At 49.6% G+C, this 24827-nt stretch overlaps 1 protein-coding gene across 9 annotated transcripts in view; it reads left to right on the forward strand.

Annotated features, from left to right (window-relative positions):
* Positions 1-24827, forward strand: part of PXYLP1 (2-phosphoxylose phosphatase 1) — a 69381-nt gene that overhangs the window by 23942 nt on the left and 20612 nt on the right. For 7 of the 9 annotated variants that reach the window (XM_068546005.1, XM_068546003.1, XM_068546004.1 and 4 more), the window contains one exon: positions 13049-13180. The exons of 1 other annotated variant lie outside the window; for it this stretch is intronic. In XM_068546005.1, the coding sequence (XP_068402106.1) occupies positions 13102-13180 (79 nt within the window). In that variant the 5' untranslated portion in view covers positions 13049-13101. Of the gene's footprint in view, positions 1-9000; positions 9172-13048; positions 13181-24827 lie in introns of those variants that run through there. One more of the 9 variants, XM_068546009.1, reaches the window with a different exon arrangement.

The raw sequence follows: 24827 nt of genomic DNA on the forward strand, positions 1-24827 counted from the left end.
TGCTCTACCTGTCTCTTTATACATGCAAAGAAACCAAAAAAACAAAAACAAAAAACACCAGTTTTGAGAGTTTCTCAAAACATCTGAATCAGAGAATCCTTGGATCTCAGCACATGGATGCTCCTACAGGTCACCCATGCCAGCCCCTCCACAGCGCCTCCAGCAGGTAACTGCCCATTTGACCACCTCCTTGGGCAGGAGGGCTCATTCTGTATTGACATTGATGCTGCCAGCCTCCCACTGACTCACCCAGCAGTTTTCTAAAAGTTTTTTTAGAGGCATGGAGTTCCTGCCCACCAGCGCTGGCAGTGATGTTGACACACAGGGGACCTGGGGCCCCACGCCTCGTCATGACCGAGTCACGGGATGGGCCAGCAGTGAGCACAGGTTTTGTCAAAGCTCTGTAGGTGAGTGTGCTCCCAGCCTGAAAAAGGCCTCCCTGGGAGAAAAGCCTTGATCTGTTGCATGGATGAGCGCTCCATTCATGTATCCACCCAGAGCAAAATTCTATTTCCACGTAGTACTGTTAACATAGAAAAAAATGCAGCTTTCAGAAAGCATAAGTGGCCTTGGCAACCTGCACTTTCAGGCGTGCCTGGTTCACTTTGGACAGCTGAGATTCTCAGGACAGTGTGAGCTTTTTTGTTTTTTTTTTTTCCTTTAAAATTTTGACTTCATCACTGAAATCTTCAATTGTACATCACTTATAGTTCCAGTTTTACAGCCCTGCCTTTTGTGCTTTCCTTTTGTGCTTTCCTTGACATTTTAAGAAACTTTTAATTGACACAGTTTGCTTGCAAAATAAAAAGAATCAGCTGTATTTTTGTAAGTGGCTTTGTGGTGAGTAAGGCATGCCAACTGCGTGTTCTCCCCTTTTTGTTGAGGTACTTATCATTGCTCTTGACATTCTAAAATAAGAATGCCAGTTTCAGATGTGTTGCTTCTAAAACTTAAGAAAGAGCAAAGCAGCCAAGTTGGCTGGCACCCAGAGTTCTCCCCAAATGTCAGGGAAAAAAAATCACTGAAGAGTACATAAAAGTGAAAATCCTGGCTTGCTGAATTATTTATTTCAGTCTCTTCTGGTCCTGAGAAACGATCAGTAGCCCTGACAAGTTTGTCCTTTGTCGAGCTGGAAAAAACCTCAAAGGGAAGAGTGGTGGGCATGTGTAGCTCACGAATGCAGGGCAAAAAAATACTTTACTATTTCAGGGATTTTAAAATACTGAGTCTGCAGATTATCTGCCTCAAAATCCTTTTTGGAAAGAAATGATAGTTAAATACTTCATGCTGCATATTTCAGCACATGTGAAATATGGAATAAAAGGTCTTGTCAGTAGAACATGTAGTCAGTAGTCTGAGGGATACTGCTCTGCTGGTTGTACCCAAGCAAACTGATGCTCGTTAAACGTGTAATTATAACGACGTGTGCTTTGGTTGCTAGATCTGAAAAGGGCTGGTACTGTCATCAGATGACTGGGTTTGAGAATAATTTTTTAGAGTAATTATGTGGGTTGTCAAATCTTCTCCAGCTGTGGGTTGTTACAGGCATCCCCTGCCTCCCTCAGTCCTAACAGAACTCCGATGCTGTTCACCATCTCCCTCCCTCCCTGCGTGGGCCTCCGCCAGGAGGTGAATCCTGATTGGTTTCACCCAGTCTCGGCAGTCCATTCCTGGTGCTGGTGGTCAGTCTGGGGCATGGGCGTGTGACACAGTTCTGGCTGTTGGACGTTTGGGGAAGTCCGCCGGAGGGTTTCTGGGAAAGGCGTCCTGGTGTCCAGTAGAAATGGCCAGGATCATCCCTTCTGCCTCTGCATATTGCCAAGGGTGATGCCTGGAAAGTGCTCACCATCTGTGATCCTTGAGTGGAGCCATCCTAGGGACATGGCAAACACGGAGGATGGCAGAGAGCCCAGAGATGGAAAGATCCTGACTTCCTGATGATGCCTCTGAGTTGCTGAATTAAGCAACCCTGCTGCAACAGTTCCTAGCACCGTGACTCACGTGAGAACGTTGATGGGTCCCTTTGCGTTAGCAGGGTTTTCTATTACCTGCAGCCAAGCCATCTTCATAGATACATGAATTGTTTGAGATAAAACACAAAATGCAACTCAAAAAGAACAAAGGTTACCCCAGCCATGTCTCGTTTAGATCACGTCTCAGAGTGATGTTCAGCCTGGTCAGTGGTGAGCCTAATGCAGTTCGTCATGAATGTGTGTGTGCTCATTCATCACACCCCGCAGAGGGAGCCCCCATGGAGAGGACCCATGTTCTTTAGAGCTAGTGGTGAGTTCTAGTTAGGGGGTTGCTCTGGCTGCTTTAACAGAAATGACAACGACTTTTTTTTTTCTTTTTAAATTCAATTTTTATTTTATATTGGAGTACAGTTGATTTACAATGTTGTGTTTGTCTTGGGTGTACAGCAAGGTGGTTCAGTTATACATCTACATGTATCCATTCTTTTTCACATTCTTTTCCCATATAGGTTATTACAGAAATAACGATGACTTTAAAAGATTGTGAGATTGATTTTTCTCTCCCAAAACAGTTTGAGCTGGTAGGCAGTTAAGGAGATGGATGACCCACGGGGTCACCCAGGGTTCTTCTCTGTCATCTACAAGGATGTTGTCTCCCTGGGCATGGAGAAAGCTGGCTCACCACCATGCCAGGGTGGGAGGGGGGGAAGGAGGAAGGGCAGAGTCGGGTAGTGTAGGCAGCCTCCTTTTGACCCAGCATTGCACATATTACCTCCAATCACAACTCACTGGGCAGAACCTGGTCACATGATGACAGCTGATTGCAAGGGAGTCTGGGAAATAGCTATCTCTATCTGGGTGGCCACGTGTCCAGCTAAAACCTAGAGGATTCTGCTAGTAAGAAGGCAAGAATAGACACTGGGCGACAGTTAGGAGTGTCTGCCACATATGTGCCCTCTACAGTGAAGAGGAAGAACTTGACCAAGGCAGAGTGCTGGCGGCCACTCTCTGGTTGTGAAGCAGGGGTGCGTGCCAGGAGGGCCGGGCTCCCTGAGCAGCCTGGAGCCTTGTGCTGGTCGTGACCTGCCCTTGGCCTGTCTTCCGGTCAAACAGGGGACTTGAACCAGGTGGTATTTAAAACCTCTTCAAACTGACTTGGTCTGTTTGCCGCAGTGCGGGCATTTATCTCTAGGGTGGGCACAGAGACAAGGCGGCAGCAGGGTGAAGACCCCACGTGTGGGTGGTGGGTATTAAAGCCATAAGAGAAGTCACTGCTGACACTTACTGAGAGCTTATTAGGAGCCCAGAACCGGGCTGTGTCCCTTACAAGGATTAACCCCATGAGCCTTACGCACCCTATGAGATGGATTGTTCCTATTTCATAGATGGGGCAGCTGTGGCTCGCTCAGGAAGTGTTAGAGAAGGGCTCTAGACCTGGCCAACTGACCCCGGAGCCCACATACTTAACTCTACGTCATGGGAAGGAGGACTGGGGCCTGCAGTGGGACTTGTGGGGTGTGGCCAGGTCACAGTGAGCCCGGAAAGCAGGGCCAGAGAGCGCTGGGCCTGATGCTGCCCTTATCCAGGGCCAGCTTCGGGCGGGATCTGCAGCGTTGACTGCTCCCCGCCCCCGACTGGTGACCCTGTAGCCAAGGTGACCCTGTGTTGCCACTCCATGTCACATCTGGGCATGATGCTGTCTTGGGTTACATCACCCCTCCCCAGCCCAAGGTAGAAGACAGGCTGTCCTTCAGGAGGAGAGCAATGTGGGTGAGAGCGGCGTCCGGGAGGGTTGGTGTGAGGCACAGCGCAGAATGTTCCAGGGGAGGCACGTTTCGTGGCTCTCAAGCATCCTTTAACGTGTCACCCCTGCTGAGAGGGGCAGGGAGGCCTCAGGGCCTGCTCCTGTCCTGTATTCCCAGAGGAGGCTGGTGCTGGGAAGAGATAGAGAATCCCAGCCCTAGAAAATGAGGGTCAGCCCACGAAGTAGGCCTGTCCCTCAAGCTGGCACTGCTTGGTGGCCTGGCTCCTGAGATCAGACCCCTCCTCTTGCTCCAAACTGGAGGTCAGCGGCTTTGGGCCCTGAGGGGACTCCAGGAAGGGAGTGGGCATCAGTGGGCGAGCAGTCCAGTCCCGTGGTGGTGGGATTCCTTGGGGTCCATTGATAGGCTGGCCTGGGTGGGGGGAGTGAGGCCCTTGTAGCCACCTGCCTGTCGGCGCCAGGCCACAGGCAAACTCCCCGTGGCGGAGCAGACCCAGATGAGGTGAGGGCTCCCTGGCCCAGCCCTGGTGGGGCCTCTGGGCAGCCGGCTGTCCCCGGGTGCAGCAGACTCACTGCAGGTGCAGCTGTGGGGTGATGCCTGGACCAATCCACCTCCCTGCTCTGGCTCCTCTCACTCACAGAGATGCAAACCCTCCTAGAGTCAGGACAGTCTTACTTAGTGCTGTTTCTTTGGTTCGTTCCTAAAACGCACATGTTTTCCTAAAATGCAGTTGTGAACCCGTCAGCTCCAATCTGCTCTTGAAGATTGAGCTCAGCTCGGGCCCAGCTTTCTCCACAGGAAACGGTACCACCCGCTCTGGGCCTAGGTGGGTCCCCTCCCCTCCCCCGCTCTGCTTCCCCATCATGGTACTGGTTTCACAGGCCAAATGTTCTATTTACTCATTGCTCCACTGACCAGACTGTGAGCTTCCTTTTTTTTTTTTTTTTTTAACACTTAAAAAAAATTTTTTTTTTAAACCTCAAACATACACAGAAGCACAGAGGATCATATGATGTGCCCTTAGGATTCATCACCCAGCTTCAGCACTTGTCAACAGTTTGCCAATCTTGTTTCACTAATTCCTCCTTGACCTTCCCCCGCCGCTCCCCCTTCCAGAATATTTTAAAGCAATTCCTAGATCTCATATCCTTTCTCTCATAAGTACATTTCAGCTGTGAGCTTCAAGATGGCAGAAACTGTGTCCTGTATCCTGTGTCCTCAGCACTTTGGATGGTGCTCGACACATATTGGCTTTGGGGAAATACGTTGTTTTGAATCAACTGATTGACTGGATGAATGAATCGGTTTCGGCCTTTAGAACCCAGACTGCAGGTTAGCTGGAGTTTGAATAGCTGGAATGTGAATGACTGCTGGGAGCTCACAGCCCCCTTGGTGCTTTCCAGGAGGTTCTGGAATCTATCAGGCTCTCACTCATCAGACTTTAAGGTTGGTTTATTCTTAGCCAGGCGTCTTTGATTTTGCAATTAAACTCCACTTTGAGGTGACCTTGGAGGGGGAGGACTACGAAGATGCAGCTTTTACCTTTGCTTGGTTCATATTTAGTTCACAATTATAGACTTGAGGGTTTTTTGTTAATTATAATGCTGTATTTACTTAGGCCAAAATGATTAGGACCGAAAAAAAATATATCAAAGTATAGAATACATCTAAAGCATTTTTTTTAATACCGTCTTTCTATTCCTGGTAATGGTATTTTAACTACACATATGAGATAATTGAAAGCACATTTTTCTTTCAAACGGTCATGGTCACGTTTAAAACCCTAAATTCTGTACACTTTGAAGGGGACTCTGAGACCGGAGTCACCAGACGTGGCATTTCCAGCTTTTACAAGGTGAAAATCAGGCCAGGGCTTGGGCTTTGGAAATCTCTGGTGGTAGAATGGTAGCTTGTAAAAATGCCTTTGATATATTCCTTTTTTCTCTTAATTCAGAAGTGGTATTTACCATAATACAGTAATGGGAACTGCCTGTTTACTAGTGCTTTTTTTCAGAATTACATTCTAAAATATTTTCTTTCACTATTCAAATCTGTTGTAAAGTTGAATTAAGTTAACTGAGTTTTCTGTTTGCTTATTTGTTTGTTTTCTTTCTCGCTGCTTCCTCAGGGATTCAGAGTAATAATTCTATTTCTGGATTTAAGATATTTTTACCATGTGGGTTCAGCAGTGGGGACTAAGGCTGGGCCCAGTAGACATTTGATGATTGGTAACTGTTAATATGTTCAGCCTGCAACATGAAACAGTGGTTTCCACTGAAATATTTACAGGGATTGGATTTGGTCATGATGTCATATTGAGTCAAGAGCATCTTCCATGGAAGGTGATGGGACTTGAGAGATGTTTGACGATTAGGGGAGGTGGGAGCTGTACTGAAGTAGGTCGCAATCCCGCAGCATCTCACCCTGCTGATGTGGCAGTGACTCTTCCTGTGGACTTTGCTTTCTGGGCTGTGAGCAGGCTGTGGGCCCAGTCCTGGCTGTCTCTTGGCATGACTTGGACAAGTTCTCTGGGTTATCTGGAGGAGCTGCAGTAGATCCCAGGGGCGTGCGTGCTCTGAACTCCTGTGGAGGGAATATGCAGGCATATGACCAGAAGGAGACCCAAGGAATGCTTGATTTCTTGAGTGGCTGAGAGCCTCCTCGCTAGGGATGGAAAAGGAGAAAGGGTCTCTGGAGAATGGGGCTGGAGCTTGGGCCAGAGAGACGGAGAGAGCCCGTTGGCTGGTAATCCTGTCTTCTTAGGATGGGGCCCAACAGAAGCTGAGACAGATGTTCCAGGCTGGAAAACCTGTGGCAGGGCGGGACACCACAGCTGAGTCAGCCCCAAGGAAGGCTGGCATGGTGGGGCGGGCCAGGAACGGGCTGCAAACGTGGCCGCCCGCCCTGATGGGTGGGGCTGGGCTCGTGAATAAGGCAGTGGCCCGTGGCCAGGGTTTGGAAGGGGAGCCACAGCATGGGGCAGAAGCAGCAGCTCCAGGAAAGGGCGACTCTTTGTGTTTAGTTGGTGGGCAGAGGTCTGTGTGGCTCCTCCAGAGCTGGGGGTCCCACACAGCACCTCCCTGCTCTGCGCCAGGTGCTCTGCATATTATGTTTACTCCTGCTCTTTATTTTATTTTATTTTTTTAATAAATTTATTTATTTGTTTGTTTATTTATTTATTTTTGGCTGCATTGGGTCTTCGTTGCTGCGCACAGGCTTTCTCTAGTTGCAGCGAGCGGGGGCTACTCTTCGTTGCGGTGCGCGGGCTTCTTATTGCGGTGGCTTCTCTTGTTGCGGAGCACGGGCTCTAGGCGCACGGGCTTCAGTAGTTGTGGCACGCAGCCTCAGTAGTTGTGGCTCGCGGGCTCTAGAGCTCAAGCTCAGTAGTTGTGGTGCACAGGCTTAGTTGCTCTGCAGCATGTGGGATCTTCCCAGACCGGGGCTCACACCCGTGTCTCCTGCGTTGGCAGGCGGATTCTTAACCACTGCGCCACCAGGGAAGTCCTACTCCTGCTCTTTTATGTGCTATCCCTAATCTTATTTAAAGATCAGGATCCTGAAACTCAGCAAAGTGAAGTTGTCAGGAGGACACAGAAGAAAACAGCGGCAGAGCAGGGAATTGACACTGATATGCCGGTCTCTGAAGCCTCATGTTTTCCACTATATCAGGGCTCCCCGGAGCTCCTCCACTGAAGAAGTGAAGAAACACCCCAGGGCGGAGCCATACACCAGGTTCTCACGTTGGGGTCCTAGCTCCAGCTGCAAATGCAGACTTCAAAGCCATGTAGTTATATCGTTATTCTTTAGCCATTTGGAAAAAAAAAAAAAAAGAACAGAACATGACCTTCCTTTCCAAGTATTCTAGGAAAATTAGCTCCAGGAGAAGGCATGTATGTGTTTATCCCAGGTTCTGTGTTCATGTGCTGCCCCCTTCCCCCTCCCCCTGGCCCCTAGGCTTTGTGCCACCAGGCTGGTCCTAGCACAGTGGCAGTAATGAGATTCTGACCATTATTTGCCATTTGCAGTATGCCAAAGGAGAGTCAGAAGGTAGGGGCACAGAAACCCAGAACATATCAAGGGGAAACAGTGGGTGTCCCTAGATGGAGGCCTGTGTCATCAAATGAAAAGCCACAGATAACGTGGAGACGTCAATAGCCCAAAACTAAAAGCAGTACGGCAGTCATATGATCCCAGCCATCTGGTTAACCCAACGTATCCTCGGTGTTTTAAATCTGGAACTAAATATAGCTCCTTTCCCCAAAAGCCCTCAGCATATTGAAGAATGTAGATGACATGGAGCTTTGGTATGTGGTGCCTGCAAAAAAAAAGATGAGGATATAGGGATCTAGACCCTGGCTTAGAATTTCCTGGTAAAAACCCAGGGTATTTTCTCTTATTGGATCAGTTAGCTTTTGCTTTACAGGTCTCAAGCTCCCCAAGCTTAGTGGCTTAAAACAGCAACCTTTACATATTTGCTGTGATCTGGGGGTTGGCCGTGCAGTCCTTTTAGTCTGGGCTGACTCTCCCGATCTCCATCTACGGGTGGTATGGCTGGGCTGGATGGTCTCGGATGGCCTTGCTCACATGTGTGGTGATTGGCAGGCTGGTGGTTTGAAGAGAGCCGCAGCCGGGACTGCTTGCCTTGGACCCATGTGGTCTCTCATCGTCCAGCAGCTCGCCTGGGTGTCTTCACACGGTGGTCTTGGTGTTCTAAAAGCAGCCAAGGAGGACAAGCCCTAATGCATAAGTACTTTTCATGCCTCTGTTTGCAGCTTATTTGCTATCGTCCCATTGGCCAAAGCATATACCTTGTCCAAGCTTAGAGTCGGTTTGGGAGGCATCTACACAAGGCCGTGGATACAGAAAGGCATGAACAGACTGGGGGCCGTCACCGCAACAAATCAAACCTGTCTATAAGCCTGAGATTTAACTTAGCAAAAGCAGTTGTTTCCACCTGATGCCCACCTGAAGACGACTCTGAACCAGGCTGTGACTCACCCTCGTGCAAAGAGGCAGTTCTAGTGGCCTCATCTGTCAGTAAGTGTGGTGGAAAATCTCCCGAGAGCCTGGAGGCAGGAAGTGCTTAAAGGTCAGACCCAGCCCAGCACCAGAAGAAAGTTCTCACCACCCACACCCAAATGCAGGGCAACCAAGAGGCAAGTCTGGTTCCCAAGCTTCTAAAGCAAGAGACACCACCAGGCTCAGAAATCAGCGATGGGTGGTTTCCCCCGGGCAGCAAGGCTGCATCCCAGGCCCACAGGGAGAGGCTGAAGATGGCATCTGAGCCGGAGCGACAGAGGGACGGGTGGGGATGAGAACAGGTGACCATTTTAGCACTCACATAGCTGGAGGAACCAGCAAACAGGTTAAGAAACTCTTCCTCTTTCCCAGGAGGAGGGAGGAAGCAGCAGAGTGAACTGACAGAAGATGAGTAGGTAATGAAGCCATTTTCATTACCATTTTCTTTCTTTTTTTAAATTTATTTATTTTATTTATTTATGGCTGCATTGGGTCTTCGTTGCTGCACGTGGGCTTTCTCTAGTTGTGGTGAGCGGGGGCTGCTCTTCGTTGCGGTGCGCAGGCTTCTCATTGCAGTGGCTTCTCTTGTTGCAGAGCACGGGCTCTAGGCGCACAGGCTTCAGTAGCTGTGGCACGCGGGCTTCAGGAGTTGTTGCTCGCGGGCTCTAGAGCGCAGGCTCAGTAGTTGTGGCGCATGGGCTTAGTTGCTCCGCGGCATGTGGGATCTTCCCGGACCAGGGCTCGAACCCATGTTCCCTGCGTTGGCAGGCGGATTCTTAACCACTGCGCCACCAGGGAAGCCCACCATTTTCTTTTAATATTTATTTATTTATTTTCCTTATGTTTTTTGGCTGCGTTGGGTTTTAGTTGTGGCACATGGGATCTTTGTTGAGGCAAGAGGGATCTTTTTGTTATGGTGCGCGGTCTGCTCAGGTTTCTCTCTAGCTGTGGAGTGCGGGTTTTTCTCTCTCTACTCATGGCCGCGGGCTCCAGAGCGTGTGGGCTCTGTAGTTGGCGGCACGCAGGCTCTCTCGTTGAGGTGCGCGAACTCAGTAGCTGTGGCGCGCAGGCTTAGTTGCCCTGCGGCATGTGGGATCCTAGTTCCCCAACCAGGGATCGAACCCGCATCCCCTGCATTGCAAGGAGGATTCTCTACCACTGGACCACCAGGGAAGTTCCTGACAACCATTTTCTTTTGAGCGTCTACCATACGCTGGGGATTGTACTTAGCCTCACAACATCCGTGGGTAATTAGTCCCAATTTACAGATGAGGAAACTGAGTCTCAGAGAGATTAAGTAACTTGGCCCATGGTCGCCAAGCTCGAGGTTCTGACCCAGCTCTGTCTGCCTCCAGAGTGCCGTGTGTCCTTTCTCTGCACGTGCTGCTGATGTGGTCCCACAGAGAAGCATCTTCAGGCAGCAAGAAAAGCAGAACCCTCCTAACAGAACCCTGAAAGGCCCCAAAGGCCATCTGCTGGGCAGGAACACTTGAAGATGTTCGTGTAAAGGAAATGGAGCCCTTCCAAAGGCGGTATTAGCCTCAAAAGAAGGTGGTGGCATAACAGAAGGGACAGGAAGGCATGAAGGAAAGCCCCAGGATATTTATTGTTGGGGGAACAGGGACACCCAAAGGGAGACATTGCTCTGAACCTTCTCCACATTCTGTGATCTAATCTCCTTCCACGCACCCCACTCACCTTCCCCAAATTAAAAGGATCCCCTTATAAGAGGGTCATTGTAAAGTAGAATAAATCCAATCGGGAACGACTGAGTTAGTGAGAGGGTTCTGAAATCCACAGGCTAGTGAGCCAGAAGCAGCCAGCCGTCCTCAGGTAGCTAAGAAGCTGGCACAGGCCAAGAGTTAACTTGTTCCGCGTAGATACATGGGTTGCAACTAGAATCAAGTATGTGGACATGTGGGGATGACACTGTAAGGCATAAGAAAGAGCTTTAGAGGCACAGATCTCATTTCGTATCTTGTCATCACCACTTAATAACCTTGTGCCCTTGAGTTTCGATTTTCTGCTTGCATGTTAGGAATTGCCAAGTCTGTCCTCGGGGCATGTCACGGGAATCCTAAGGGAATGGATGGGTTTGAGCAGTTAGAAGTTCCTGGTTCCTGGAGGAGTGGAGCAAAGGTTGGAAGCTGCCCAGGGGAGTCTGCTCCAGGGAACGCTGACATTCCACCCGGGTGGGGTGTATTTTGGAGATACTGGCCAGTGTTCGTAGCTGAATGTAGCTGAATGTCGGTGCCTTCCATGCTCATCCCTGGGGAGCTTGGCCAGGCAGCAGAACCTGTCCAGGGTGAGGGGTAGAGAGACTGTGACTTGGATTTGACTTAGGCTGCTTTCCTTTGGGCGGGGAGGGGGATGGTTGCGTTGAACCGTCAGATGAGCATTGCCGAGGACACCCCCAAGGTCGAGGATACGAGCGAATAGACTCTGACGCCTCCCAGACACCCCAGGCAAGGAACTCGCCAGCCTGGATCAGCGGCCCAGAGCCACCCAGGCTTGGTGCTTTATATCTGGGATTGGGGTTTGTCCACATGAAGGCTTCACCCTCTTTGTTGCCTCAGGAGGGAACAACTACAGGGCCACAGTCAGATGGGCCCACATCCTGTCTCTCATTGTGACCTCAGCCACCTTGGGGGTTCAGTGCAGAAGTCCTGGCCTTGGCCTCTCACCAAGGGTAGATTCTGGTGGGCTGCTTTCAGGGTCTGTGGGTGTCCTTGCAAACACCCCCAGGGGGAGGCCATGGGGAGTTTGAGTTTTGGAAACAGAAAACATTTATTTGGGGTCCTAAATGTATTAAATCCTGGGTGGGATCAACCAGGGTTGTGTGTTGTTTTAGCCAGAAACGCCAGAGAGCTTGTGAGGCTGTTGAGTCCCCACCAGGGCAGGGAGGTGAGTGTCCCCAGGAGGATAGATCACCTTGGGACATGAAGTACTGGCCCCTGGATAGGAGTGGTGACTAAAGGGACAGAAGCAGTGCTCATTTGAAGGTATAAATTGGGATCCATTTGTTAACAGAGTTGCCGGACGCTGGACATACAGACTCAACTGTGAGGTGCAAGTGTATTTTCATCAGTCTTTTAGCCACTGTTCTCTTGTGGTAGAAAGTCTGACAGGTCTTTTAAAGAAGTGGTTCTCAAACCCCCTTGTAGGGCCCTGGGTGTGGAGGTGGGTGAGTTGGGGGAGGGCAGCTGGGAAGCAAGAGACCCCAGGGCTCTGGCTCCTGCGTCGTTCCCTGCACATGTGCTTTTTTTTTTTTAACAGCTTTGTTGAGGTATAATTCACATACCAAACAACTCACGCGAAGGGTATAATTCAATAGCTTTTAATATATTCATAGAGTTGTGCAGCCCTCACCGCATTAGCAGGTGAGCTTTTATCTGATTGCTTTTCTATTGTATTTGAAGGAGAAAAAGATTCTGCCACTAAAATCAGGTTTGAAGTAACTGTTATAATCTTGCTGTGGTTAAGAACCTTTTGTGAAGAGGCTGTGATTTTCAAGTTCTATTTTAAACCCCAATGAGAATCAGGAAATAAATTTGGTATCTAAGACTGATGGGGTAAAACCCATAGCAACCATTCACTTTTTTCACAGGAGGGACATTTAGAGCCTCATTCAGCATTTTTTTAAAGTCCTTTTGCACAGTTCTAACATGGTCAGAGAAAATTAGAATGGTGAGTGGGGCTGCAGGAAGACCCATGGATGCAGCTGAAATAGGCCCAGTGGTCCAGGATCGGGGGAGGTCTCTAATTAGCACATGTTCCTACTTGGTGTAGGAACAGGTCATCGACACAGCCCGGCTGTCCCTAAAGGCATTAAAGTGGGGCATGAGGCAGTGATTGACATTCAGGCTAACGATCGAAGTTAAAGAAGCAGCGTCATCGTAGCGAAGTGTTCATCAGAAACGGTTGAAGATTTGGAAGTCGGGGGTCAGAATGGGGTGAGCATTTGCTGGTCCTTGTAAAGACTTCATGTGTCTGTCACACTGTAAGTGCTCAATAAACATCCTGTCCGTTTTTCTTTGGAAAGACCATGCTGTAAAATCTCCTCTGTTGAGGTCAGATAAACGAAGCATTCACAGACCGTTCCCACTTGTTAATTTGAAGGGCACCTTCTCAGCTGGGCTAGTTTGGGGGCGAAGACAGCAACAGCGCACGAATGTTCTCCCAAGGGGATTCACGCTTCCCTGTTGGAGGACGGGGCTAATTAGATTATTTCCAGTTGACAGACTTGGTTTTCCACCTTGGAACACATGTTTCTCGCCTCTCCTCTCTTCGCAGGGTGTGTTCCTGATTCGAGGTGAAACCATGACGAGAAGATAAAACAAATAATAATGCTTTTCCGCAATCGCTTCGTGCTGCTGCTGGCCCTGGCTGCGCTGCTGGCCTTCGTGAGCCTCAGCCTCCAGTTCTGTGAGTGTGGCTGGGCTGGCGGGTCCTGGAGGCAGGGGGGAGTGCTTCTCTCTGAAATAGAAGGCCCCATGGGGAGGAAGCACATAGGTCCCAAAGCCTTTGTTCTTTCAATGAACAGTGAGGTTTCAGACAACCCGGTCTTTTTATTGTCGGCCCGGGCGGTGGGTGGCTGTGATTCTGTGCCTGTGAGGAACAAGGGCAATCACTAAGCCTCGTGACTCGTTTTTGGCTTCTCCCTGGATTCCTAAACTGCCTGGTTATTCCTGGATCTTTAGTTCAGGTTCCCAAGGCGAAGACAGTGAGTGGTCAGCTCGTGTCCTCGTGCCAGGTCACACAGCAGAGGTGCCTGGCCCACCAGTTGGTTCTTTGGGGGTTGGGTGTCCGTTATTAAGGAGGGTAGGGGGATTAGGTCCCAGTCCCAAACTCAGCCCCTGGGCAGCATGGACCGTGCATGGGAAACCCCCCATGGCGAGCACAGCTGAGGAAGCCAGTCCGTGGGCCTCACCGCCTGTACTCTGCCCTTCACTGGGAGCCCGTGCTCAGGCTGGGCCCCAAGTCTGTGTGCCCCACTGCTCCCTCAGGGTGGTTGTCCTCAAATAACAGATTTGGTCTGGTACCTTCTTGGTTATAACCCTTCAGTGGTGGGTCTCCGGGAGGCCCCTTGCCTCCCTGGGGCCCCTCTCTCACCTTGAACTTTACACCAGAGGCTTGTCGAGTGGCTTGGCATTCTCTCCACATCCAGGTTGTGCTCTGTGCCCAGATCCTGCCGGCCCCTCTGCCTGGACTGTCCTCCTCACCTCCCTTCCATCTTCTCCTCCACATGGTTCACTCAGCCCTTTCTTTTTCAGGAACGTTCCATGACTCCCTAACTGGGTCTGGGCTTCTTGGCTGTACATCCGGGGTGCCCTGAACCTGCTCCCCTCCTTACACTAGCCGTGCAGTATCATACTTTTTCAGTTCCTGTGTCTTTTCCATCTACAAGACTGTCTGCTCTTTGAGAGCAGGACCCACATCTGTTTCCCTCTTTATCACGGGAACCAGCACTGCCAACCACACAGGAGGTGTCTCAGGAATGTTTAAGAGAATGAATGAATCTACACCTGCTCTGGAAAGCAGGCTGACCCTAATTCCCTATCCTTCTGGTGCTGTGTACTTGAAGCCGAGAAAATATCTGGGCAATGCCGGCAATTGTGTTTTTGCTGCCACCTACCTGCCCTCCACTTTCCACCTCACCCTGATGGGTGGGAGACAAGGGCTTGGCCCCCATCACCGCCTGGGACATCTCTGTGAGGAGGTGGCGTTGCTGTCACTGTCTGCTTGACAGAAGGAAGGGCAGGCGGCTGCGAGAGCAGGGTGCTCTGAGTGTGCTGGGGGACGTGGGAAAGACTTGGCGTTTGGAATAAGTGGTTTGAAGGGAAGCGGCTTTGAACAAGTTTCTCCGCTTCACCTCCAGTTTGTGACATATTCCATGCACACATCTAGTGCATATGACAGGCACTTCAAACAGTAAAGAGAATTAAAAATACTCACTTTGTCCTTCCAGAATAAGGAAAGAGGTCAAGAGAAGATACTTGTTTAAGGTTTAAAGATACTCCAGATGGTTAATAAACTGTTTTTTTTTAAAAAAGAATCTTTTCCAGAAAGTGTGTTAGGACTGTCATTTATTTACTTGTTTATAACTTTTCATTAAAAACTTTCCATCCTGTCACTGGAGAGGCAGGATGTTACAATCAACCTTGATTGTTATTCTGAGACCCTGACAGGTTCTGAGACGTGAATGTGGGTTACTTGTGCTTGCTGCGTTTCTCTTGCATGGGGTGGTTTCCGCATCACTGAATTGGCCTGTGTGTTTCGCTTATATAACTCTTCTGAAAGTACCTTCTGTTTTAGGAGAGCCACTTTTCATCCGTCCTGTTTTTCGGGAAAATTTTGCAGGGTAAATTGGCCTGCCTGGGTCTGAGGTCTTTATTCTTGAATACATTGGAGTTCGGGAAGACATTAAGATATGAACATTCTGACTGCTCTTCTGCTTCTAGGTAAACTGTAACTTTGGAATTTAACTATTTCCGTGTGAAAATTGAGTTAAATTGCTTTATTTTTTAGTCGCTTTATTGGTTGCTAATTATTATGGTGTAAGAAACTGGACTAATTCGTAATACAAAGGTGTCTGCTTAAGTAACACTTATATTTTCATCCTTACCCTAAAATATATGGACTTTTTTCTTTACCGTTTCTTTTGACTTATTTTTGAATACCGGATTAGCACATATAATTGTTTTAGGTGATATATTTGAGGCAATCAAATAGAACTTCGTTTTCTCATGTTTTAAATGAACAATATTGTTTTATTTGTTTTCTGAAATAATTGTATATTTTATTTTGTCTTGTTGATAGTTTTTTTTTTTTTCATATTCATGGTTTGAATATGAGAAAGTTAAGACCCAGGTTACAATGAAAAAAATCAGGTTGTTTAAAAAAGCATTTCTTCCTCTCAGTACAGAAAGTGTGTATGTGAACCCACATATATTTATTAAGTGCTTATGTGTGTTGGATATTTTTCTACACTGTTAGGGTAGAGGTGGTAGGGAAAGGATACAAAAAAGATTAAAATACAGTTCATAGTTTCTCAAACTACGTTTATTTTAAATGGTAGTAGTGACTCCCTGTATGCTAGTAGACATTAATGAAAACTTGATGTTTTCAAGTCCTTGATGTCTTTGAGTTTGGAAATAGAGGGATTCTGAAATTCCCGATATTCAAATCGAAGAAGGGAACAAGTAAGGTATATATATATCATTAGTTATTCTAGTTAAAATGTGTACAAGTGGAAAAATAACTTCTCAAATTGAGGGACTCCTTCAGTGCGGCAGGAAAAGACCACTGGGTTATGAAAACCTGTGGATGATTTGTTATTTTGCTGCTTTTTCTGCTCGTTTGTAATCGTCCATTTTCCTGCTTTGACCCAGCCTTTCCTTCATACTTATCCTGTGCTCTTTTCACCACGTTCCAACCACCATTCCCAGAATAGCAGCGTGGCAGAAGCTCAGCTCGCAGACCCTGGAACCACAGCCTTGGGTTTGAATGCCGCTCTGCCACTTAGCAGCTGTGTGCCCTCGGCAGGTGTGGCCTCCTGGAGCCTCTATTCCTTCTTCTGTAAAATGGAGTTCCTTGTTGCTACTTTGAAACATTGGCGTGAGAACGGAGATTTTGTGGGAAAACCCTTGGCTCGGGGAAGCACAGTCAATGTAAACAGTAGAGTCCTGTCATGATACATCATCACCAGAATCCAGGGCTCTTGGTGTCCCAAAGGCTGCTTCAGCCACTTGTGGAGAGAGCTTTTGAAACAGTATAGCATGCATTTCTTTCTTTTTGATCAGGGTTCATTGGCCATGATAGGGGTCAGTCTACACTGGGCACCTGTATCTTGGGCAGGGCCCTGGTTGACCAGAGCAGGTTCCTAAGGGAGATGTCCAAGGCGGATTGGAAAGTCAGATCCCCAGGTAGAAGAGGGGAGGGTTAACCTGCCAAAGTGAAAGCCAGAGTGAAGGCCGTCTTCAATATCTGAAGAGCCCTATCTCTATCCAGTATCTGCAAGAGGAGTTAGACCAGCTCTGTGTGGCCTGGTGGCCAGGGGGACACATTTTAGTTAAGCATCAAGTGACGCTTCCTGAATGTCATCGTCAGGCGGAGGTGGAGCGGGCTGTGTGCACACCCTGGAGTGTCGCTCTATGCAGAATAGGACAGTAGGCAGGTCACTGGCCCTGATCCCATGTAAAACCTCTTCAGACTCTGAGGTTCTGGGAATTTTATCTTTCGTTGTTGATCCAGTGCCATGAGTTTGCATAGCTTTGTCCTTCAGCAAACATTCCACTGTGTGCTGGGCCAGGGCTGGGCGTTTCATCTCCTAGGAGCCACAGGAGCTGTCTGTCTGGTGGAGGAGAATCCCGAGCAGATACTTGGAACACAGTGTACAATATGCTAGGACAGGAAAGAGGCAGCCCCACGAGGAAGTGGGAAAGAACGTGGACTCCAGAGCCAGACTGCCTGGGTCGAGTCCCTGTCCTGCCACTTACCAGCTATGTGAGCTCAGGCACGTTACCTACCCTCTCTGTGCCTCGGTTTCCTCATCTGTAAAATGGGGATAATGAGAGTTCCTATTTCATTGGGTTGGTAAAGGGTATTTATAACACACCTAGAACAGTTCCTGGCACATAATAATCACTCTATGCACGTTTGTTAAATAAAATGAATGAGAGATGACTCGTGACAGGGTGACATGGGCAGATGAAGGACAAGAAGCCAATCCAGCGTAGGAGGTCAGGGAAGACTCATTCCCAGAGGAGGTGACATCCGCGCTTCAGCCTTGAGGGATGAGTTGGAGTTGTCCAAAGAGGAAGCTGGGAAGGGCATTCCTGGCAGATGGAGGTGGGTGTGCAAAGGCAGGGCAGGAGAGAGCCGGACCAGGTTAGTCACCGGTGTGTAGCTGTGAAGGTGGACAAAGGCCCAGGCCACCTCCATCACCGTGTTATATCCTGAAAGTATGGGGAGCCACTGAAGCAGGGAAGACAGCGTATCATTAGATTTGTCTGGGAAAGACCACAGTCTGGTACAGTGTTTGCCAGAGAGTGGTCTCCTGAGCACCTTGATCAGAGTAGCCCCGGGCGTCTGTTAAAAGGCATGTTCCAAAAACAAAAAAAGAGCACATTTGTGCCCCTCCCCATTGAATCAGAACTGTGGGAGTAGAACTCCCTGGGGGTTCTAATGTACACAGAGTTCGGCTGCTGCCCATTCAGAGGCCGGTGGGAGGCTGATACTGAGAGACAACTCGGGGCCACTTTCCTCCTCCAGTTAAAGGCTGGGAGTGGCTCCGATGAAGGTGTTGGCCCCGAGAGGAAGGAGCAAAGCTGAGAGCATCAGGTGATTCTGTGGACTTTCAGCTAAACGAAGGGGCGGTGCAGCGGTACCGGGGTGAAGAAAGAGAAGGGAAGGCTCTGCCACGCCGTGTAGGGCTCAGGTGGTTCAGTGGATGCTGCCTTCATTCATGCGTCCACGCAGCCGCTCACACAGACGGCCCCTCCACCTGGCTTAAGTGTGCCGAAGGCCGAAGGAAGTACCCGGCGCACATTCTGGGAGGTCGACCACGTGGAGCTGTTGGCTGTGGATGAGGAGGCCCGGGGAGAGCACCTTGAGCAAGCAGAGAAGCAGGACAAGCCCGGCAGCCGGGTGGGAGCGCAGCAGGGGGAAGAGCTGGGGCCTCAGCCTGCCGCCCTTCGAGGTCGGCTGTTGGCATTTGCAGCTGCAGCTCTTCGTGGGTCCCCCCGAAGGTCCGTGGCGTATGGTGGCGGGGATTTTGCTGAGGCACAGATGCACGTAATCATAGCTGTGAGTGGGAAGCTTGGGCTGGTCCTGCGTCCCGCCCTGCAAAGCTGCGGGGCTTTGTCATTCTCTCTTCTCTGTCCTGTGTACATTTTATGGAGGAAAGCATGTGTCCGGGTGATGTGTGTAAATTTGAGGATTCATGAAGATCTTAATATGTTTTGGTGGCAAAGGTTTGGGGATGCAACCCTTAGGATGCCAAGGCTCTAATGTACTGTGTATTTAAAAAACACAGTAATGTTCCTCCTGGGTCTTTATTTTGGTGAGTCGAAGTCCAAAAAACGAGAAATTTAAAATGAGGGCTTGCATTTTTAACCTAAGGGTTCATAGGTTCTAAATAAATTCTTTATTTAGTATTTTTTTAATTAATCTTGATCCTTTTCTTGGAGATTTATTTTCTTTGATTTCTGAGAGTTTTAATTTTGCTTTTTCTTTGAATGTTTCATGCCCAGCTACCACATAGAGTTAAATATCTTTGGGTAGGAAAAATTCTGTAGGTAAGTGACAAAATTAAGTCTGACAAATCAGCTTTTATCATAACGTCTTGAGCTCATGTCACAGTTATTATTGGAGGAGGTGAGAGTATCATGTACCACGCAGGCCCCATTTATGTCCGTGGGTTCTTTCTAGTTTTCTTCCAGGGTGGGGACATTGTTTCTGTCTCTGTCTCTGTCTCTCTCTCTTTCTTTCTTTCTCCCCCCGCCGGCTTCCCGCTCTCTCCCTCACCCTCCCTCTCTCCCTCCCTTCCTTTCTTCCTTCTTTCCTTCCCTCCTTCCTTGTTTCTGATCTTAGAGAATTTCTCCTAAGAATAGACGGAGGCAGAGATGTATGCTCAAAGATGTTTATTGCATCACTGCTTATAATAGGAAAAAGGGGTAGACAACCCACGTGTCCAACAGGAAATACTGCTGCATCCATTATACCATGTTTACATAGACCTGTCTGTATTGACTTGGAAGGTTGTCCATAATATATCTACTAAAAGGACATGTGGTACTTTTATGTGTGTGTGTGTGTGTGTGTGTGTGTGTGTGTAGTCAGCAATATTGATAAGAAGGGAAATCTCCCATTTTAGAGGAGAGGAAACTATCCAGGCTAGTTAGTAAAAACTAGGAAGTGTTAGTAAAAATGAGTCAGTGAATTCAGGAGAACATGTGCCAATCGCCAAGACTGTATGAGGAGAGAGACAAAGTAGGAAAGGAAGCTGCAGGATGTTGACATTGGAGCACCCACTGAGTGGAGGTGAGCCAGGGTTGCAGTGAGAGTCTGCCCAGGTGGAATTTGCACTGATCAGTGTGGGTCCCACTCCTGTTGTCTTGGCAACAGGGCTCCAAGCTGACGACATTAAACAAAAAAAACTTGAAGTGAGGTAAGTGGTCATCAGAAGCAGAGCCCTGTGATCTTGGTAGCGTCCCACCAGGGGGAAGGGGTTGGAGGCGGAGGTTTTTGAGACTGATCAGCAGTGGGGTCTTGGGGGACAGAATCTGAATGCCGAATAAGAAGGTGAAGTCAGGAACGCACACAGAGAGAGCTCTGGAACCGTCTCACCATCCTTCCTGCCAGTGTGGCCCCGGCACACGATGCCTCACTGGGGCCCAGCAGAGCCAGGCCACCTGGAGTGGGAGGGACGGGGAGTTGGCCACAATGCAGGGCCCTCTCTGAATTAACTGTTTTGGGCTCCGGCATCACCTCTTGCCCTCCCTGTCTCCCTCCCTCTTTTTTCTATGTCATCTGAGGGGCTGGACCCCACTGGCCAGGGGTTTTGCCTCTTGGGGAACCTGGAACCCCGCTCTGCTTCTCCCCAGTCTCAGGTATCTAGCAGAGAGTGAGATGGCCAGTCTTCACAGCGTCCAGATGCCTGAGGCCCCCTTGCCCTCCGCAGTGCGTGGTCTCTCACTGAGGTGGCCTCCCCAAGGCTTTCCCACCCACCTGACCGCTCTTCCTTTTGACTCTTTTCACAGAAGCAAATGACCAGCCTTGACCCACCTTTCTGAGCCGTTGGTTTGGTGGCCTCAGTGGGGTGCAGACCTTTGAGACACAGAAAACTTTTTGCTCTTGGGGAAGGGGGAACAATGTCCTTGGGCCATAGTGACCCTGTCACCATTCCCACCGGAGCAGGGACAGGAGAACAGTTTCACCTCTGCCAGGACATCCAGCCACACACACACTGCAGCATTCACTGTGGGTTCTCTGGGTGGGACGAATATGCATGACTCACTTCTTTTTATACCTTAGTATTGATGGCTATTTTAGGATGAACACGTGTTTATATGAATTGTAAAGATCCCTTTTCATTTTGTAAAAAAGAAAAAAAATCTCTTCTTGAGGGTGTTGAAATTGGAAACCTATTTCCAGGTACACTGAGTTCTTAGCCTGAGTTCATGGACATCTGCATTGTCTCACATGGTTTCAGGGGTGCTGTGAACCCCCAGAAATCAAATTTAAAAGTAAGTGTATGCAGTCCTTTTTCAGGGCTGAGGATCAGTAGCTCTTATCGGATTCTCAGAGGTAAGGTAGAGGGGATCCAGGCCCTGAGACGGTTAAGGATGTCTGAGGTTCTTTTCATAGCTCTTTTTGGGGACCTGTCTTGAACGTCTCTCTGATTTCTAGTCTCTGTCATGATTTGGAGTCCTTGGTGCTCGCAGCGTCTAACCCAAGGGACCCGGTTACCAGTGGTCCCATAGGAGTGTGAGGTTTCCTGGCCCCTCCAGGAGTCCGCAGCTGGGCTCAGGCTCAGGTCACGGTGGGTCTCCTGCCCCTGCACTCTGGCCGTCCTGTGGACTTGGGTCTCAGTTGTCAGACGGGGGTCAGGCAGGGAGGAGACAAGAGCTTGCAAACAGCCTAGGACAGGAACTGGGTCCTCAGCCACATGAGGCCCACCCTGTTGGGGGCTCTGGTGGTGTAGTTCTGGTTTTTATTTGAGAATTACACACATTTTTATATTCAGTGCAGGCTGGAGACAGAAAGGGCATTCAAGACGCCTTAGTGGATTGAGGAACACAAAGGGAATTGTGGGAATTACCTGTCAGAGCAAATCATTATTCTTTGGCAGGCCAGTGAAGGAGAGAATTCAAGAGCCTTTTGGACTATTGGGAGGAAGAGATCGGAGACATCAGGTGACAGGACTAGGGGTGTTTAACTTATGAGAAGGCACCATCTTGGATAAGCAGAATTATTTAAGGGAGTTGTGGCCCCAGGGCTGACTGAGGACAGACTTGAGTGGCACAAGGAAGAGGTGACTGTAGTCCCCTAGGGAGGTGACCAGCCCGGGGCTGAGGTCCCAACAAGCGTGAGGCAGGCTATGGAGCTAGGAAGGTGAAAAGCAGGTGCTGGGGCCACACGTCGGCCCCACCAGGTTCTTTGCCGGCGCAGTCAGTGGTGAGACCTCTGGGGCAGCTGAGCGCAGAGCCGAGGAGACAGAGGTCAGCCAACACTTGCCCACCTGCCCTGGGACACCTGTGTGTGTGTCCCTGACACCTGTCTGCAACCTGCCAGCGTGTCTGTGTAATCAGAGGAAGAGCTGACAACTAAACAACAGCAGGATAACTAAACAACTAGGGCAGGGATGGCAGGAGGTGCGGGTTCCGAGGTCACCTGACTCCCTGTAAAACTGACTCTTCCACATGGAGAAGTTCTCTCTCCTGGAAAGGGCCTTTATTGGCACAGTGGGCTAGTTGCCAGATCCCATCCCTGGGGCCGTCAGGATAGCAAGGGGAGGGTCCTGGAGGAGGGGCATGACTACGCCCACCACAGCACAGGATTGGCATGGGAGAGGAGCCACCCACAGAAGGGAAGGAGGGGCGGTGCTCTGACCCAGGCGTGGGCCCACGGTGCTCCATCAAAATCTCCTGTAAAGGCCTGCATACAGCGGGTTCTTCAGGCTAGAGCTGCTGGGAGAAGGCCAGGAAGCAGGTGAATCCTTGTCCTCTGCCCTGGGCCAGAGCCCCCATATGGAGTGAGGAGCTGGAGGCCGTGGGCACCGGCTTAGTGCCCTGGAGGAGAGGCACTGGCCTGTCTTCGCGCAAGTCAGAGTGACTCCCAGGGAATGAGCTGGCTGCACACACCTGGCTGTAACAGGACCCGCTGACTGTGTGCGTCACTGAGCGTCTGGAAGTAACTGGGGGCCTGAGGCCCGGGGCCAGACGGGAAGGAGCTCTCTGCCTAGTGGCCTGTGCTAAGCCATGATCTGACCCTGACCCTGGACTCTTTGTTTTTATCCTTTCCTCTCTTCCGTGGGGCCGTCAATAGAATAAATAAAAATTAAAAGAAGCAAATCATCATTGGATGAAACATCTCTCTTCAGACATGTTCATAGCGTTGGCTGCTGAGCAGAGACTGATAGGCCGTATTTCACCTGAGGCTCTTCTTTTTTTTTTTTTTTTTTTTATATGAATGCTACTGTGTTGTGTTTTGAATTTAACATTTGGTATAGTTTTGTTTTTTTGTTTTTAATATTTATTTATTTATTTGGCTGCACCGGGTCTTTGCTGTGGCACGCGGGATCCGCACTACCATGTACGAGCTCTTTGTTGCGGCATGTGGGATCTTTTTTGTTTTTATTTGCGGCATGTGGGATCTAGTTCCCTGACCAGGGATGGAACCTGGGCCCCCTGCATTGGGAGCGTGGAGTCTTAACCACTGGACCACTAGGGAAGTCCCCTGAGGCTCTTCTTGAGCACTCCTGTGGTACTTCCCAGTATCTCCTTTATATCCAAGTCATTCCTGTGTTATTCTTGCACCTGTACCCCCAAACCAACGACCAGGGTGTGCAGAGGCACCATGACTGAGGGCATTTCCCTCTAAGGACCATACGCCCTTCTGCTCCTTTCTTCTTATTTAATATCTTAACACCATCCCCAACTGGATTGTAAGCTCCTGCAGAAGGGCAGAGACCTTAGTCTTTTATTCTCTGAAGAATTCCCAGCAGGTGCTCAATAAATGTTGGATGGCTGGATGGGAGATGCATAAATACCCGGCCTGGCAGGTCAGCAGGCCTGGCTTACAGGCTGTGGAACTCCAGGCCAGTGCCTTGACCTGCCTCTGCCTGAGGTCCATTGCCTGGCTGATGGTTGCTCTTCCTAGGATGAAGTCCAAGGCTGGAAAAAGCAGTGTGGGCCAGTTGGCTCGAATTCTAGTCACAGCTACAGGGATGTCTGCTAATGAGGCACATGGATCCATCCTCTGTACATTGGGGAGGGTGCGGGTGAGACGGGGAGGGCCTACGTGAAACAGCACCTGATTCTTTTACTCTGTGGTTCTAAGAAGTTTGCTAGTTGCTTTTACGAGTGAGGGGGCCCAAGGAACTGCTTTAGAGCTCATGTTCTCTGCCATTATTTGACATTGAGACCTCGTTGGCATCTTTTTATACAAGAAGTTTTATGGATGTGAGGACAGGATGAAAATGACTGTAGGTGAGATGAGCAAGTAAAGCAGACATAAATGGGAGAGACTCATATCCACGGCGTGCCTTATGAAGTGTTCTCTTCTGCTGGGAAATCACACCACAAAGAAATTGCGTGCCCATTGGTGCTGAGTTAATTATCAATTAAAGGCGTCTCCTATTCTGTAATTCATGTTGGCCACAGTAATACTGTGGTCCCAGGGCACTCATCTAGGTTCATGGGGTTTTTTACACCTACATGATGAAACTTGTTATCCTTCCATCTCTTTGCCTGCCCACTGTTCCTTCTGACGCTCCCACAGTCCTCTTTTCTTCTGAGCTGTTGTCATCTGCGTGGGATCAGCAGAGTTCCTAATTGTCCTGAGGGCATCAGAGGAGCTGGGGAGGCCTGCCAGGAGAAGCAGTATCCTGCAGCGCTAGGCCCCAGGTGTGGAGTCTGCTCCCCAGCCCCCGAGTCTGCCCCGCAGCCCGCTTTGAGATGAACAAGGCAAGCCCAGGACTCCTAATGGGCAAGTCAGGCAGCAGCCGGGGCAGAGGTGCCTCCAGCCCAGGTCTGCTCCTTTGCAGCCAACCTTTCCCCGGATCCCTGCGCATCAGCCCTGGTGGGACCAACTGGACCGGGCTTCAGTGGTACCTAGAGCCAGCTTGCTGCCTCTTGTCTGCTGTGTTTGTCCTCCCTCATCCTCCTCTCCTCTTCCCCGTGTTGCCAGCTTCATTTCTGCCTTTCAGTCCCAGCTTGGGTGTCTTCTCGAGGAAACCTGCTTGGACGATCCCCACCCCCAGGGCTGGTCAGGTGACTGCTTTCCCTTAGTGTTCCCACATGAGGATTCAAGAAGGTATTTCACCAGAAGCATGGAGCACAGTGCCTGG

This window comes from Eschrichtius robustus, chromosome 6 (genome assembly GCF_028021215.1).
Source record: "Eschrichtius robustus isolate mEscRob2 chromosome 6, mEscRob2.pri, whole genome shotgun sequence".
Classification (NCBI taxonomy): domain Eukaryota; kingdom Metazoa; phylum Chordata; class Mammalia; order Artiodactyla; family Eschrichtiidae; genus Eschrichtius; species Eschrichtius robustus.